A 17,828-nucleotide genomic window follows, 5' to 3' on the forward strand; every position below is an offset into this window, starting at 1 on the left:
GGTGATCATGCCCTAATACAAAAACACAAACAAGCGAGGCTCGGAAATCTGCGGAGCCTTATTTTATTTTTAGCTTATAACAGCGTTGATGATGAGCTGTTGATTCGTTAAGTTATTAAGAATTAATTGAAAACGGGGTTAGGGTGCTCTACGAAGAAACATGGCACAATTAGGATCCGTGGGATTCGCATTCTTCGCGTTTTGTGCTCTAATTTTGACGGCAGTGTCAGCGGGTCCTAGCTCTAGACTCCAGGCGGAAAGTCTCCCCGTACCACGGCTGAGCGTGAACCTCGATTCTCCTGCAGAGGAGCGATGGGGTCCCGCATTGCACCACTGGAATTTGACTAAAATGAGAACTCTTTTTATTGGGACAATTGAGTGAGTATGCTTTAGATTAACCCAGGGAGCCCAGGACCTTATGTGTAATTGACCATACTCACCTGATTAGCGTGAAGTACGGTCAAAATAATTCTCCGAATAAATAGTTAAAACAGAAATCAAGGCAGCACTTACCACGATTATATGGATGAAGGTCTAACGAGTGGCAGTTTCCTGACATCTGGGCACAAACTGGAACTTAAAAAAACCGAAAAGTTCTCTCCTTCTACCCCGTCTCGATCGGCCATTTTTGTTATGAATCGTAACAAAATGGCCGATCGAGACTGGGGTAGAAGGAGAGAACTTTTCGTTTTTTTGAGGTTCCAGTTTGTGCCAAGATGTCAGGAAACTGCCACTCATTAGACCTTCATCCATATAAGCGTGGTAAGTGCTTGATTTCTGTTTTAACTATTTATTCGGAGAATTATTTTGACCATACTTCACGCTAGTCAGGTGAGTATGGTCAACACGTAAGGTCCTGGGCTCCCACCCGCATAGCGGGCGGGAGTTCCCTGGGTTAGCTTTAGATGTGACTTTTGGCTTGGATTGTGGTTATCTAGCTGAAATTATTAAAAGGAGATAGATCTAATTCTGAATTAGAATCTAAGCAAGAAAACAAAAGAAAGGAGATGAAGAAGAAAGAAAGAAAGAAAGAAAGAAAGAAAGAAAGAGAATGGATGGAAGGAAGGAAGGAAGAAAGAAAGAAAGAGAGAGAGAGAGAAAGGAAGGAAGAAAGAAAGAGAGAGAGAGAAAGGAAGGAAGGAAGAAAGAAAGAGAGGGGAAGGAAGAAAGAAAGAAAAAGAAAAGAAGAAAGAAAGAAGGAAGGAAGAAACAAAGACAGCCAAAGAAAGAAAGAAAGAGAGAGAATGGATGGAAGGAAGGAAGAAAGAAAGAGAGAAAGGAAGGAAGAAAGAAAGAGAGAGGAAGGAAGAAAGGAAGAAAGAAAGAAAGAAAAGAAGAAAGAAAGAAAAGAAGAAACAAAGACAGACAAAGAAAGAACGAAAGGAAAGAAAGAAAGAAAGAAAAGGAAAGAAAATGGGAGGAGACAACTTGAGAAATGGGGGAAGAAATTAGGGGAGAAGCAAATAAGTAGATCTAGTCAAAGTATGTTACATGAAGAGGAGGAAGATGAGAAGAAGTGTATGTACATTCTTTAAGATAAATACAATGGAGAAGAGGCCTGTGGGAAAAGAAGGACAAAGACTGCTAATAATAATTGTTCTTGGATAAAATAATAATGGTGATAATAGTTATTGTTATTGCAATATTATATTCATGCTTTATTTTCTTTTTAAATCTTTCTTCAGACAAATGGTACCCAAGGAAGCTCTTCCATTGGTAGACCAGCTTGGTGATGTCTTGGATGAACTCCTCCCGGCCCCTTACTCAGGAGAAATCAGGGGAGTTGCAAAGACCATAGGAATTGGTGTCGGCGAGATGGCTTTCATTAATATGATCTATGACTTTACAGCGTAAGTTGTCTTTTCTTATGCTGCTCATATTTAGGAAAAAAGTAGATAAAGTTTAAATGTAAAATTAATTTCCTTGAAAGTCATCATCGTTACAAAGAAATATTAATATCAAACACTTTGGATTTTTTTTTAATGAAGAATCTTTTGTAAGTTTTTTATTGTAAATGTCATACAATTCATCTGAGGCGGAGATATGATAATAAAACAAACTGACTTAAAAATGTCTAGATGCTGTTGAAATGTGAACTAAGCAATAACTACTATTTTGATTTTTAAAGATAATCTATGTATAATCTCTCTTTTTATTGGAGTTTTTAAATACTAGGGAATATTTGTATAAAACTAATAAAGTTTTATGACTTAATATTAACTCTACTGTCCTATTACCATGTCATATTTATTCTTGAAATTCCCTGATTCCAAACACAAATGATGAAATTTCAGTATCCACCAGGAAGCAGAAAGAGAATTTGAACTGAAATTCAGGATTGTTTTACAATCATATGATGTAATAAAAGCATGATGTTTCATGTAATTTGAAATATATGATGACAAGCTCCATGTACCCTATTATGTTGGGCAGAGGGAAAAGTATGCATGTCTATTTCTCACAATTGTCTCTGGCATCTTTAAGCCAAAATTACAGTCTCATTCAATTTTTGCCCAATTTTGAGCCATTGCATCTTTATGAGAAGTACCAGATATGCATTGGTTTACCATTCAGAATTGGTCATTGAAATAATTAGATGAATTATAAATACAAATTGAATAAATGAATCAGATTATTTGATTTGATGAATTATTTAAATGATTTTGCTGATAATTAAGATTTATGATTAATATGTTCTGCATAAATAAATGGATTTTAATAGAAAAACTAAAACAGTGTTCATTAAGTGTATAAATATTCATATTGATGATAATAGTAGTAATGGCAATATGATCGTTTAAGAAAGGAAACAAAGTTTAGAGGGTGAGAGTTACATCAAATGGAAACCATATCTGGATAGTCAGGTTTTTAGTGAGATTTTGAAGGTGCTTAGATAGGAAATATTGTCAATATGCTTTTGTGATGTTCTTCATCTTGGTTCTATTTGTTTGGTAGTCACAATTGACTAGTGTTGCATACAATATCATAAATTCTTAATTTCTCAGTCATCATTGTATATTAATTTTTAGAAACCTTTTTTCAACCTTGATTGAGTCAGATACTGAAGACCATAGACATAAATAAATATGATGAAACAAACGATTTCTTAGTTATTTCCTCATGTTTTTTAAATTCATTTTGATTCCAAACTTGACCGTTTCAGAGCCTGTACAAGCATCGTTGCCCAGGATGCAAATGGTACCATCTGGCATGGTCGTAACCTCGATTATGGTTTCTCAACTTCCTTGAGTAATGTCACAGCTATCATTGATTTCAAGTCACAGGGAAAGGTGAGTTTAAGTGTAGTCTGTAGGCTCTTTAAAGGGCTAGTACATCCCCAACAATAACTTGATTTGAATTAAAGAAGAGAAGAATCAAACAAGCATGACACTGAAAATTTCATCCAAATTGGGTGTAATTTAAGAAAGTTATGGCATTTTAAAAATTCACAGCTAACGGTCATCTACACAACACAGTGATACGCAAATGAGAGTTGATGATGTAATTCCTATTTCTTTTGTATTTTATTGCTTGGAAGGTTTGAATTTGACAATATGTTTGTTTTTTGCATATATTCAGTAAAGAAAGAGATTCTTCATAAAAACAATAGATTGCTTAGTTGCAATTCCACTTGTTTAGGGAGGAATTAGATTTTGTTTCACATAATATACAAGAGAAAATTGTGATATTTCATATTTCTTATCTAGTCCTAATGAAATACTGATTACATTCAATTTTGATGAACTTGCCAGTGTTATCCTTGTTTGATTTTTCTCTTTCTATTCAATTTTTGCTTGGGTGGATTTGACTTTTAATAATCAGTAAGTTTTTGACAAAAACCTACCACGTTTCCAACTTGATCCGTACACCCAGCAGTTATTTTACCATAGGCTCAGATTTGTATAAATGAGATATTTAAGGATGAAAAATGAAAATTAAAAGATCGTTCCGCTCCTACCAAGTTACCACCCCCTTTTTTTAAATTTTGCTCTCTCATTCTCTGCTTCAAGACACACTGATGTATTGATTTATAATTTGTCCAGTAGGACATTTATCATCACAGTTTATACTTAAACTAAAATACATTTTGTTTGTTGAATAGTTTCTACTCTGTTAAATCCACTATTATTATTAAGGAAGTGTATCCTAGGTGTTTCTAAATACATAGCAATGATAACATCAATGTTTTATCAGTTTACCTAATCACTCGTTGCCCTCATTAATTCAGTTTCAGTAGCGATGTTCACACAATATATAAGATTGCGATTTGATTTGATCCAGATGTGCTTGTAAGTTATGGAGCTGGAATACCTCATTTATTCTGTAATGTATCCTCAAAATATGATACTGGTCAGAAGCCAGATTTAGTCCACAGACATTTTTATTTTCAACTCTGATGACCACTTGAATGCAATAATGCATTTTATACATGTACATGTAAAAGTAGGTGAATAATAAATTATGATCCATTTCTTAAAGTTACAGGTACATATCATACTACAGGTATAGCAATTTCACGAAAGAGAATTCAAATGAATATACATACTCTGATCAAGAGAAAAATCTGTATAAATTGTGGACTGGGATTGTGACTAAACAAGTACAATGTAGAGTATGTAGCTATTGTGTGGACAAACATTGTAAAGCAGGATGAAGGTTATGAAGCCATGTAAACTGATCACTGATTAGTTATCAATGAAGTAGCTTTATCATGTAGGTGTAAGGGAGATTATCTACTCATGTGACATAATACTCGAGTACTGTCATGTGACAGAAGCTTCTTTGGTAAACAAGTAATATTCTTACTGGTAGAGGCTTTTCATGTTCATCAAAAGGTTTGCAAGTTTTGATGTGAGAGATAAGACTGAAAAAATCTTTATAAAAATAGTTGTAGTTAGGGGATGAGTGTGATTTACTTTAGGCGGTGCTGCACCATCCCAAGTTTGCTCCATCATGAGATTTTAGCCCGATTAGCCCTCTTCGAGATTAATCTCGAGATTCAAGAAACCCCCGTCTCCACCATCGCAAGAAGAGCGATTCTTGCTCGAGCGAGGCATTGATGCATTATGGTCTGACACCGTGAATAATAGTCCTGAGTGTGTCTGCACCTACAAATTAGCGCGATAATTTGTAAAATAGCGCGCTATTTTGCAAATAATCCCAAGTCGACTTGGGATTGTAATCTTGAGATTACTCCTACGAACTAGCGTGATAAATGCTTCTCCATTGCAAATAATCTCGATATTGTTCAGATCGGGATAATTTACCGGATCAGAAATAGCGCGCTAAATTGAAAACTCAAGATGGTGCAGACGGCCCTTTTGAGTGGGAAGTAAATATGGCTACCCCTTATTAGGCAGGGATTAAACTGGATTTAAACTCTGGATTACTACTTCTACTTACCTTTTGTTACAAAAGCAGTGGCATAACGAAATAATATTTGAGGGGGCCAGATATGGCGTATCAGGCAAAATTTGTATAAAGTTGTGAGCGAGCAAAAAAATTCAACATTTTCTTTTACTACAAAATTCAAATTTTGTGATGGAATATCATATTTCATCATCCTCTTTCCTTTTCTTTTTTTTTCTTGGTCACAAGTGAAAAATTTTAGGGTTCCATGGCCCCTCCAAGCCCCCCCCCCCATCTGTATGCCCGTGCAATCAACAGTCTATATGTTCGGGGGGGGGGCTTTGCAAAATTCTCCAAAAAAAAGCAACATGATTTTCAACCAAAGAAATGTGCATACATTAATGATGATGTATATTAGTATTGTAGGAATTCTAATTTCCTTCAAGTACTTCCCTTTCTTGGCTTATTTTTCCAAAGAAATATAAAATCCAGGCAATTGGTATTTAAGGCAGTTTCTGTTTACTTTTGATTTCAAGTATTAATCTAAAACTGATGAAAGATAGAATGAAGCCTTCCTATATCAAAGAAGAATCTGTTTTTGCTAGGTCTAGCGCAGGCCTGTTGAAATGGGTATCCTCATGTACATTTACGTGAAGATATTGGAATTGCTAGAATGTAGGTGGCTGAACCAAGATGTGCTCTTTACTTGGCTCAGTTGTTGGACGAGTTATCAAATACAATGCATACAAATGAAGCAATCCAACAGAGTGAGTTAACTGTGTCAGGGTTCGAAAGCAATTTCCAAGTAATCCTTGTTGAAAAAAATTTCTGTTTTGCTAGTATTAGGGCCTGTTGAAAAAACATCCCCATGTTCAGTACATGAAGATATATTGGATTTTGTGAGAATATAATATGTCTGTACAAAGCTACATGTATGCTCTATTTGCCTCTGAGCCAATTTTTGTATGAGTTACATGTATCAACTACAATGCTTTCAATAGAAGCAATCCCACAGAGTGGGTGAACTGTATCAGGGTTGAAAAGCAATTTCCAAGTAATTCTTTGTGAAAAAAAGCTTTGGAATTGTATTGTGAATGTGTGTAAAGATGATATTGCATAGTATCCAGATGCCTCAAAAATATTGACAGACCTGTAAATGATACAAAAGGAAGTTTTTTCTTTGTTCTCTAAAATGCTTTGAAGCTGACAACCCCTACAGAAATTTCCAAGCTTACGGCAAGCGTGCGACTAGCTTGCGGCATGCTAGTAACTAGCATGCGGCTAGCTTAATAAGCGTGTAATATGCGTGCAGAGTAATAGTTAAGCGATCTTTTAGCGAGCAGGGACTGTTCGCTAGCATGCACTCGCTTATTAAGCAAGCGCCCTGCTAGTCGCATGCTGGTTACTAGCAAGCGGCACGCTTAAATTTCTGTAGGGGAACTTGGTAATTCCATTTATGACTAAATTGTAATTTGTGCTGGAGGAAAACTGTCTAGTACATAAAGATTTGTACCTGGATAGTTGTGTACACTCTGTTACCCCAAAGTAAACTTGAACTTTTTTTCTTATTTTATGTTATCATTTTACTCCTTTCTTCAGACTGTTTACACAACTACTTCCTTTGTTGGTCAAGTGGGAGTTTTCACAGGAATGAAACCAAATAAATTTACCATCAGTCTGAATGAGAGAGGTAAGAAAAAAAATGCTTGAAATCTGTTTGAAATATACATGTATTATTAAAAATCATACTATTTCTTCCTTTTTCTTTCTTTTTTTAAAGAAAAATTAATTACGGTACATAAAAAATAGGGGGCGATTACCCCCCCCCCCCTTTCACCACCTTTGATGATGATGTTAATGATAATAATAAAGATAATGATGATAGTGTTAATCATCATACATGTATTTGTAATAATTATAATGATGTTAATAATGTGATTATTTTGATGATTCTTATAATTCAAACAATACTTAATAATACAGTTTAGTTGTGAGTTTTGACACCATGATCCCTCTCTCTCTCTCCCTCTTTCCCTCTCATTTTCTCTTTAAGATCAGGGAAGTGTGTTTAAGAATGTTGTTGAGTTGTTGAAAGCCATTCTTCTGAAGGAAGTAAAGTTTACTACCTTCGTCTTGCGAGATGTAAGTCAATTTGTTTATCTTGTGACAATCAATGTTCATACACTTAGGGCCATTTCACTTAGTTGTTAAGGAAATCAAAACCTAAAAAAGAAGCAATCTTATTCAAAAGAGTAAAATGAGAGGAACAATTTTAAAAAGTTTCATCAAAATCAGTTATGAAATAAGCAAGTTATGGACGTTTAAAAAGTCTTGTTGTACTTTCTATGTTGATCCTCAAATTGGCAAATGTTCTTCAAAATGGCTGATTATGTGGACAGCTCATCATATGTTTTGTACACAAATTTTCAGATTTTCCACTATATTTTACACATTTTACATTATCTCCTGACCTTGACATATGTGGTGGGAATTATTTTTCCCATGACATACATGGAAGTTGTGCTCTGAAGGAGGCAAGATACAATTTCAAAGATCTATTTGAGGAAAATCTGAAAATTTGTGCACAAAATAGAAATACAAATAAAAAGTACAAGACCTTTTAAAAGTCCACTACTTGCTTATTTCATAACCGATTTTGATGAAACTGTTTTTGAATTGTTTCTTTCATTTTACTCTTTTTAATAAGATTGCTTCTTTTCTTAGTTTTTGGTTTCCTTTAATTAGTTACACATGACTTTACATGTGAGTGATGTTCTATACTTGGGTCCCAATCACTTTAATTCCTGTCAGACATAATCTGATCATTGTTGATATAAACTATAATATTCTTCCTAAATAACACAAAAAGAAGCTTGATAACTCACTAGAGTCGTCTTCACCTTTGCCACAAGAGGATAAAATTTGTCCTTTAAGTTGAATTTGGTATGCTATTTAATACAGAACTTTCCATTTACATTTTATGTTTCTTTTGTGATGGAGAAATCAATTTAAATTGAAATTGAAATTTGAATTTGCATTCAAATGTTATTGTTCATTTAACTCTGAAATTCTATTTGAATGTGTATTTTAATTTTTACTCGTAATTTGATTTTGTTAATTGTTTATTTTTATTCAATTTTTTTCATTTTAATTCGAAAATTGAATGTACATTGTAGAAGCAGTAACTATTTAAGAGAATTATTATTCTTTATTTTAGTTTTCAATTTTATTCTAAGTTTAAACTTCATTTCATTGATTCATTCTTTTAAAAAATTTCAATGTGAAATTGAATCTGGAAGCGGTAAGACCTCTAAAAAAAAATAATTTACTTCCTATCTTCAACAGGCTCTTGCCAATGATAACAGCTTCGATGAGGTCGTTCAGAGGTTCACCTCTCAAGAAGAGGTCGCCCCTGCGTATCTCATCATTGGAGGAATCAAACCGGGAGAGGGCATGGTCGTCACCAGAGGCAGGGAGACAACTATCGATGTATGGAGATTGGACCTCTCAGGAAACAGGTATACATGATGGAGAGCAGGGAAAAAATTACTTTGGGGGGGGGGCTAAGGGCACTTTTTTCTCCAAAAATGCACAAAAGAGCCGAAGAAATCCCCATCCACTGTAATATTAAAACTTATTCAAAGTTGTGTGTTTTGGCATTAGTTTGTGCAAAATATCAAAAAACTGATATTTTTTATAGCCTGATAGATAGGGGTTATTCCAAGGGATTTTTTTATGGGGGCACAAAATAAAGTTATTTTAAAAAGTGAAAGAAAAATCAGAAGAAGAAAATAAAAACTGCAACAAATTTGGATTAACAAACAAAAAATCAAAATTCTTTAAAAATGCGTAAATATGGATGTTATAATCACTAAAATCTATGAGTATATCAAACTGGCTGCCTAAGTGGTGTCGTTATGTAGGGCAGGGATTGTCATTCATTTTGCTCAATACAGAAATATCTCATTGGGTACACAGATGGAGTTTAAAAAAATAGGTCTAAAGTAGAAACTTGTCACTCTGTGAATTTTGCTAGAGCAGCTGTGATATTTTCAATGCAACATAAATGCAAGCTCTTGATGTTGACATATTCATGTTGTGCACAGTTGTCTATGATTTTGTGATATATCCATGAAATTCACAATTTGAAAAATAACAATCTGTCTATTTTGTAGATGGTTCCTGCTAGAGACCAACTATGATCACTGGGTACCGCCCCCTAAATCTGACGACAGGAGGTAAGAATATGTTCTATTATTTTCTTCTCTCATGTGACCCACCTCACAGGGTATGGTAGTGCTCAGTATAAAAATATCAGGGTCCATAAAAAAAATTGTAAAATGCCATAATTGGTAATTTACCATTTTGAATACATAAAAGCAGAAGGCGGTTTTGTATTTTTTTTCATGGGCCAATTGCCTCATCGTTTTATGTTTTGTTGTAAACAAACAGATGTCTTCTAATATGTTATTCTATTTTGTATGTGAGACACGTTATTTTATATGCCTACTTCATTTTAATATTACTATGCGATCTGTTATATCATGGATGTTTTGTTATGTTTACTATGGATGAAAAGGATTGATGAAACATGAATTACGAAATAATGAATGGTAATTTTGCAACATTTGAAACTCTTTATGAAATGGACCCCAGGTGGTAGTAGAATACAAGATGATGTATGTGACTAGATGAATTGTCAAACAACGTTTCCAGTAGAACCATACACAATGATATAATGGTTATGGTTATGTTTATAAGTGTCATAAGAATGACAAGGATTATGTGAACATGTAGTAAGACCAAAAGAAAGGGATGACATTAGAAGGCAAAGAATGATTCAATTGTGGTGAAGTAAAGTTTTATGTAAATATGAGTTTATAAAGCATGGCAAGGGTATGGCAAGCAATTTTTGTATATCTTAAAGGGGAAGTTCACCCTGAAGAAAACTTTGTAATAAAAATAGCAGAAAAAATAGTGAAAGATATTGGTGAAGGTTTGAGGAAAATCCGTTAATGAGTAAGAAAGTTATTAGAGTTCAAAATTTTGGATTTGTGACGTCATAAACGAGCAGCCGCCCCATGTGTTATGTAATATAAAATGCATGAATTTCAAATTTGGTATGGTTCCTGATGAAAAATAATTTTGTTTTCTTTTCATGATTGGGTGTGAAATGATTTGTATATTGATATACAAAAGTTACAGTGAAAACCATTTTCAATTTTCTGAGAAAATGACATTTCATTTATTTTTTATCATTTGTTATGTAGGAATGCTGCTCACATATGACGTCACAAATCAAATAATTGAAATTCTAATAAGTTTTTAATTATTTGATGAATTTTTCTCAAACCTTCGGCAATATTTTTTATTATTTTTTTCTGCTATTTTTACAATAAACTTTTTGTCAGGGTGAACTGCCCCTTTAAGAGAAGTGATTAATGAAGTGAAATAAAGACTGTTGAACAGAGACAATTGATTAATATAACCCATTTGTCATGGTTTACTTCATTGCCTGCTAGATATGTTGCAGAATCGATTAGAGTGTCAAAAGACAGTGAATATAATCTACATCATGTATCACCTCACAATTTCTCGGCTTGATACCAGCTGGCCATGAAATATATATTTTTGTACTGGCATATTATCTGATATTAATCTGTTTATATAGCTCATCCATTTTGTCCCTTCTAATTTGGTTTGAATGTAGTTCAAACCCTTAATCAATCATGGCTTAATTATGCTGTATTACAAAATGTCTCATTTAATATCCTAAGTCATAAAACTTTTTAAAAATATGACATGCATTCTATCTTATCATTGGAACTTAGATATATTCAGGGGGGGGGATAGAAATAATAACTCTGTTGTATTACAAAAGGGCTAATTTAATCGCCTATGTCATAATAAAAAAAAATGACATGCAGTCTGTCTTATCATTAGAACTTACAGATATTGTAACATAAACTTTGGCTAGAATTAATTACGAAAGGGTCATTTTAATCTCATACATCATATACAGGAGTTGATTTCATACAGGAGTTGATTTCAAAGTTCAAGTTGAATCAATAAACTCACTGATACATATCAAAGAACTTGGACTGTACACAATATTGCAAGACAATCTCACTATGCAAAGTCATATGATGTATGAGATTAAAATGACCCTTTCGTAATTAATTCTAGCCAAAGTTTATGTTACAATATCTGTAAGTTCTAATGATAAGACAGACTGCATGTCATGTTTTTTTATTATGACGTAGGAGATTAAATTAGCCCTTTTGTAATACAACAGAATTAATTTATTTCTATCCCCCCTGTATCTGTAAGTTCCAATGATAAGATAGAATGCGTGTCATATTTTAAAAAAGTTTTATGACTTAGGATATTAAATGAGCCCTTTTGTAATACAGCATAATTAATTTCTTGCTATTTCCCCCAATATCTTTAAGTTCTAAAGATACGACAAAGTGCATGTCATTATCTTGTTTAATTTCTGACATGTATGAGATTAAAATAACCCTAATGTAATACCATGGACTGGTAGGTCCATGGTAATACAACAGGATTGAATTATTGCCAATTTTTTCCCCTTCAGTATCTGCAACTTTTAACAATAAGATAGGACGTACTTTATTTGTTGGCTGTAGAAATGAAGGATGCAATTACAATAGCCCATTTGATATACAACATAATTAATTCTTGCTTTTTTTTCCCCTTCAGCACCCAAAGTTTTGATAACCTTAAAGTTTACAGGGGGGGAGCATGACCTTAATTTATTTACTTTTTTTCTTTTTTTAATATTCGTTTTTAAATGGAATGTTAAGCTATCTAGCTGATACTGTAAAAATGATTTAGGATTGCCTCATTCATAATTTATAATAAAAAATGGTATGAATTCTATATATTTTCATAAACTGGAATAAATATTTATAATCCATCTTTTTGTTATCGCAGAGATCCTGGAAACAAGGCCATGAATGCAGTAGGAGAGAAAAGCATCAATAACAACACAATGTGGAATGTGTTATCTACTCAGCCAGTATTGAATGAGTAAGTTTGTCTCTTTGTCAGCTTGTGTGCTATAGAAGTTCAGCTAGTCCTGCTGTCAGTTCAGCATACATTTTATCATTAGAAAAGTGCCAACTTGTGATCTGTAAATCAAAACATAGAAATACTTTTGAATGTGATGGCTTTTATTATTTTTCTTGATCTCATTATTCTCCCTCATCTCCTCTTTCATCTTCTGTTTGTTTTCTTCATCGTTCTGTCTTTTTTCTCAGCACCTTTTCTGCAATTGATTTATGAATGGACTTCGCCTTAAAGTGTTATATTTATCCGTTCCTGGGTCTTGAATATCCTAAAATGTAGATTCACACACAAAAAAAAAAATTAAAGCGGATTTCGGAAATTTGGAAATGAATTCCTCAAAGATCACTATAGAAACAATCATTACTTAATATAGACATATACTTTTGGCAAAGTCACTTTTATTTTAGACATGTAACCGCACGTTTCTGCCTCTATTTATTAATTTTTTTTATTGAGTACACTTTAAGTCAAATTTATGAATAAATTGAGCACCCTATTCCATACCTGGAACTCCAGTTTAACACAAACTGTGATCTAACTTGGCTGTTTATCAGTCAAATTGATAACTAAATTTGGTGGAAAAGTCTTTGATATATATATTTTTTTATCATAGGCTAAATAATTCTATTCAAGTTTCTGTATTCCAGCCCATAAATGCAATACCAGCGGTAGCTCAGATTCATCTGTTTGTTTTGTTAATGAGCGAATAATGAAAGTGAAAGAACCTGGTGTCCTAGAGAACTTCCTGAAGAAGGTATGCCAAGCTTTTTCACAAGAAATGCTTCCTCACATGACCTAACCGTTCATTGAAATAACAATATTTGTTTCAGAGGAAGCGTGGTTTGTTTACCTGTAGATACTGGAAATGAACAGAAACTCTCCCGTCTCATAAAGAGTTGTGATTGATCCCATCATTCTCAACTATGGATAGCCACCAATGTCACAATTCTTCATATATAGGGAATTTCGACATGATCCATTTTTAAACAAACGGATAATAATAATAGTATATCCATTTATATAGTGCAGTTACTAAGATGTGCATCAACTTTGGTTTGATACTTGTTAATTGGTATCATATTATTACCCCGGCTAGCTGTAGCTGAGCCGCCATATCAATAGGCGCTAAAGCGTTCGAGGAATAAATCCTACCGGGTACCCACTCACCTCATCTGGGTCAAGTGCAGCACAATGTGGATAAATTTCTTGCCGAAAGAAATTATGCCATGGCTGGGATTCGAACCCGCGACCCTCTGTTTCAAATCATACTGAATTGTCAAGATGTTGCTGCTTGAATGACTATAAATATGTCATATCTAGAAAACATTTTGGAAGGACATTGCATTGTAGATGTTTGGGTTGCTTGCTTTCTGTAGTTGTGATTGGATCATTTCTAACTCTTTGTAAGACAGGGCCCAGGAATTCATTGTATTTTAATACTATTATGTTATCTATCTAGGTACAGGTACCATTGGCTGTGAAGGCTGGGTCAAGTCTCATCAACAATCAAATTGATTACTGTTAACCATAAAAGGACTGGGGGGCATGATGGCCCCCCCCCTCGACAAATTGCGCGATATTTCTGAAACGCAAAAAGATAGCGCCGCAAAAATGTTGTACTGTTATCTTTGAAGTCTCGCGCAACTTTTGAGACCAAATTCGCAACATACGGGTATAGCATTGTGATGTCTTACAACTTTTTACGAGACAATGTCATGCTGAAAATGGCTCATTTTTATACTTAGTGTACAAAGTCTATGGGAGATGAAATTCATAAAAGGGTGATTATTGTTTGTTTTAATTGGTCTGCTTGATTAATTTCGGGTTTTAATTTAGTTGTTAAATGGTCTGTAATAATTTCCAGTGAATAAAACAATGAAAAACAAAAGATGAAAAAAGAAATACAGAAGAAATTCTTTTGCAATTTTCTTTGTGGAAACCTTTAAATTAGATTACAAAGATGACATCTGCAAAAAATTGAAGAAAATTTGAAGTGAAATTGGGTGTTATATATGCAAATAATGTTTTACATGAATTAATTTGCATATTTTATTCATGATAAATGTAAAACTTATTAGATTTTTTTATACTAGCTTGTAGTTTGCATGGTAAAGAATGTGTGAACGGCGGCCAAGATTTGAATGGGGGTCATCATGGCCCCCCTCCAGTCCTCAATACATTTTAAATAGCCCAGTCCTTTTAGGGTTAAAGGATGTAAAGGAAATATTCTGATATTTCATTCATATTAAAGTTGTAATATAAATAGCTTTCCAACCTTGGAACATGGTCTTCTTTTCATTCAACAATAGTATATCAAGTTGCGAGAAACATTTTTCATCTTGTATGTAATTTACATTATAAATCTACACTATTAATTTACATGAAGTTTAAGTGATGTTGATGATACTATGTAAGGAGAAAGCATTCCAACCATTATTCTGACTTTCCTTATATTTATCATATTTATTAATCTATTTATTTATTCATTCATTTCACTTTTGTCAATTTCCTTTGTATTTCTTATTACAGGGACACCATTTACACTGCCTTGATGTGCGCTGCTAGGCCAGAGATCTACAGTACACGTCTGAGGAAACTCCCTGATCATTAATACTCTGTTTTTTTAAGACTCAGTTGAAAGCCTACCTCTTTAATCAGCAATAGATCAAAGATTATTTTGCTTTTATTTGCTACATTATTCCTCATATAATTTGTTGTGTTATTCCTCCCATCATTTTTATTGAATTTTTGGTAAAGCAGTTTTTCATCTTGCATTTCAAATTTTTGCTTTATTCACTTGTTGTAGGCTTATATAATCTGTTTTGTATTTTTTAAACCCCATATCTTAATCGAGTGAAATAGAGTGAAATGTAGAAATTTATTTTGCGAATTCACTCTTGGCCAGTTAATTTATGTGAGTTCAAAGTTCAGAATATAACTTGCCATTGATTAAAAATGTTTATGAAATGGGGTCCAGAGTGTATTAAGCTTACATATTGTAATGTCATCGCTTGATTTTCATCATGTTATACAGTCCTAATACAAAAATTTTATAAAGCAATTTATTTGGATTTATAAAGCAATCTTGCCCAAGGATACAAGGTGATGCTATTGTTACCCCCAGCTTTAGCTGCGCTGCCTGTGTAGGCGCTCAAGCATTCAAGGAATTTATTCCTACCCGTTACCCATTCAACTCTCCTGGGTTGAGTGCAGCACAATGTGGTTAAATTTCTTGCTGAAGGAAAACACACTGTGGCAGGGAATCGAACCGACGTCCCTCTGATTGAAAGACAAGTGTTTTAACCACTAGACCACGGCGTCCCCAGATATGAGGAGTATGAAGTGAATAACAAGTACTAGTATTCTCTATTGATATGCTAGGTGAAATAAGGTACATAAAACAGAAATGTGGAGGAAACATTAGAAGGGAATATCTTGTACATTGTGTATAATCTCTTGCAAATTCTTATTAACAATGCACTTAACAACATTCAATTCCTATGTATAGTCAGCTGTGGTGGTATTGGTGTAATTGACAATGAGGTTTTACAGGTGTATGAGTTTGTTGTTCTAAATGAGATGATTATGGTATTTCATGCAGAAAGCCATCTCTTTTATCGGTAAAATATAAAATACGAAGTCAACTCTGTGATTTTCATTGAATGTATCAGTACTAAATTTACAACTTTTCATTCTATACTCAGTGATATGCAATCTTTTGTAACTTGTTGGCTGTATGTAGAAAATATGACTAATTACATATTTTTATGTTTCGAATATGAAGATCAGTGATAGGCAATCGTATGTAGCTTGTTGGCTGTATGTAGAATATAAGAAATTCTATTTGTGTTTATTGTAGATTACAACTGATTTGTGTTTTCATGGTTGATCAATCAATCATTGCTCATCGAGAATTAAAGCATTTCATACCACATGCACCATTAGTTCATTATCATGAAAGGACAGCTTTTCCGGTTGGATCAGTAAATATATCCTAGTCAGTGCTGCGCCTGAAAATTTAAGTATTAAAGAAATGCTTAACTGAAAAACGAATCCAAGGCAGAGGGAAGAATAAGGATTAATCGGTAGAGCTGGCAGTAAGAGCTTAGGATTACTGCCGATCGTTGAGGTCTCTACTTCTCATATGGGTCCTGTAGGATATTTGTGACCCTAGCCTAGACATTGGGAGTATACCTGTTTTTGTACTTCTGAAATAAACAAAATTTCTTATTTGGAATCCAATTTTTGTGCAATTATTCGTTAAAAGAATGCAATGCAACAATTGTCTGCTTGAATATATTTGTAAGACAAATCATTTCATATATTTGTATAAAGTGAATGTAATGTGATGTGATGTTCATCATAAATGGTTTGTCTACTGATTTTATTTTTATGAAATAATTATTGAGAATGTATCTTTTGAAGTTCTTTCATACTTGCCTTTTATGTGATTGGAATATATTTATTTTATACATTTTTTTATCATTGAAGTCATTGTATTCCATGAATTATCTGTATGGCAGCTACTTTTACCGATTGCAAGAAGGAACAAACATTTTGTTAAAAAAAGATATTTCAAATCAGCAACTGCATCGTAAAAACATTTGGAAAAAGGCTGTAATTATACCATGTTTTGAGAGAAAAAAGAGTTCAGTTTTAAATTCATTTTTTTCTTCTGATCCATGTGAAATATTGATGACAGTTTAATACTGTAAAGTAACTGCCGATCGATTGTCCCCAAAAAAATTTATCTTGAAAGTAAATATTCTTGTATTATTGTTCCAATGTTCGATGTATAATGTAAGATACTTCTCAGAACATATGTTTGTTTTTTCTTTTTAATCATAAAATGTGTATGATTATTTGGTGAGTGTACATAATTCTTATATCTAAAGAAATTCACAAAAATTTCAACCTACTTTTAACTGCACAAATTGTTACACCAGGTATATCTATGCACAGTGGTACTATCAAATTTCTATTCTTTCTTCAAAAAGATGTTCAATACTCTTTATATTCACGTCCAATATGATTTTCTTGCTGCACAGGGTTGATTAATATATTAATTGTATAATGAGAATATATTAATATTATATCTGTTTGTATTCCTTTCAGCTCTTTCATCACACAACTCTTTTATTATCAAATCTCTATCGCTAGTCATTCCATTCTAAATGTATGCACAAAACTGTGACTTGATGTATGTTATGTTTGTATCTCTCTATTACAATCATGCAATGATGGTGACAAATAAAATAATTTATTTGCAAAACACGACGATCAATGGCAGGTCTTGTGCAGGTTTTATTTTTTTTTGTCTGCTTATGTTTTTCTAACGTTGCGTTATACTTGGTTCCAAGAATTGGCAACTACAACAGACAACCGAC

At 33.3% G+C, this 17,828-nt stretch overlaps 1 protein-coding gene across 1 annotated transcript; it reads left to right on the top strand.

Annotated features, from left to right (window-relative positions):
* Positions 1 to 15: 15 nt before the first annotated feature.
* Positions 16 to 17,175, top strand: LOC121413543 (N-acylethanolamine-hydrolyzing acid amidase-like). Its single transcript, XM_041606398.1, has 9 exons — positions 16 to 378; positions 1,686 to 1,850; positions 3,164 to 3,290; positions 6,949 to 7,039; positions 7,403 to 7,491; positions 8,695 to 8,867; positions 9,525 to 9,587; positions 12,307 to 12,402; positions 14,971 to 17,175. Exons 1-9 carry the CDS (start codon positions 161 to 163, stop codon positions 15,050 to 15,052), a joined length of 1,104 nt encoding a protein of 367 aa, XP_041462332.1. The 5' UTR covers positions 16 to 160; the 3' UTR covers positions 15,053 to 17,175.
* The last annotated feature ends 653 nt before the right edge of the window (positions 17,176 to 17,828 follow it).

Source organism: Lytechinus variegatus, chromosome 4 (assembly GCF_018143015.1).
Source record: "Lytechinus variegatus isolate NC3 chromosome 4, Lvar_3.0, whole genome shotgun sequence".
NCBI classification, from domain to species: domain Eukaryota; kingdom Metazoa; phylum Echinodermata; class Echinoidea; order Temnopleuroida; family Toxopneustidae; genus Lytechinus; species Lytechinus variegatus.

Coding starts and splice junctions, on each gene's coding strand:
- LOC121413543 (XM_041606398.1), top strand. CDS start 161: ATGGCACAATTAGGATCCGTGGGATTCGCATTCTTCGCGTTTTGTGCT. Junction 379..1,685: donor CTTTTTATTGGGACAATTGA/GTGAGTATGCTT, acceptor ATCTTTCTTCAG/ACAAATGGTACCCAAGGAAG. Junction 7,040..7,402: donor CATCAGTCTGAATGAGAGAG/GTAAGAAAAAAA, acceptor TTTCTCTTTAAG/ATCAGGGAAGTGTGTTTAAG.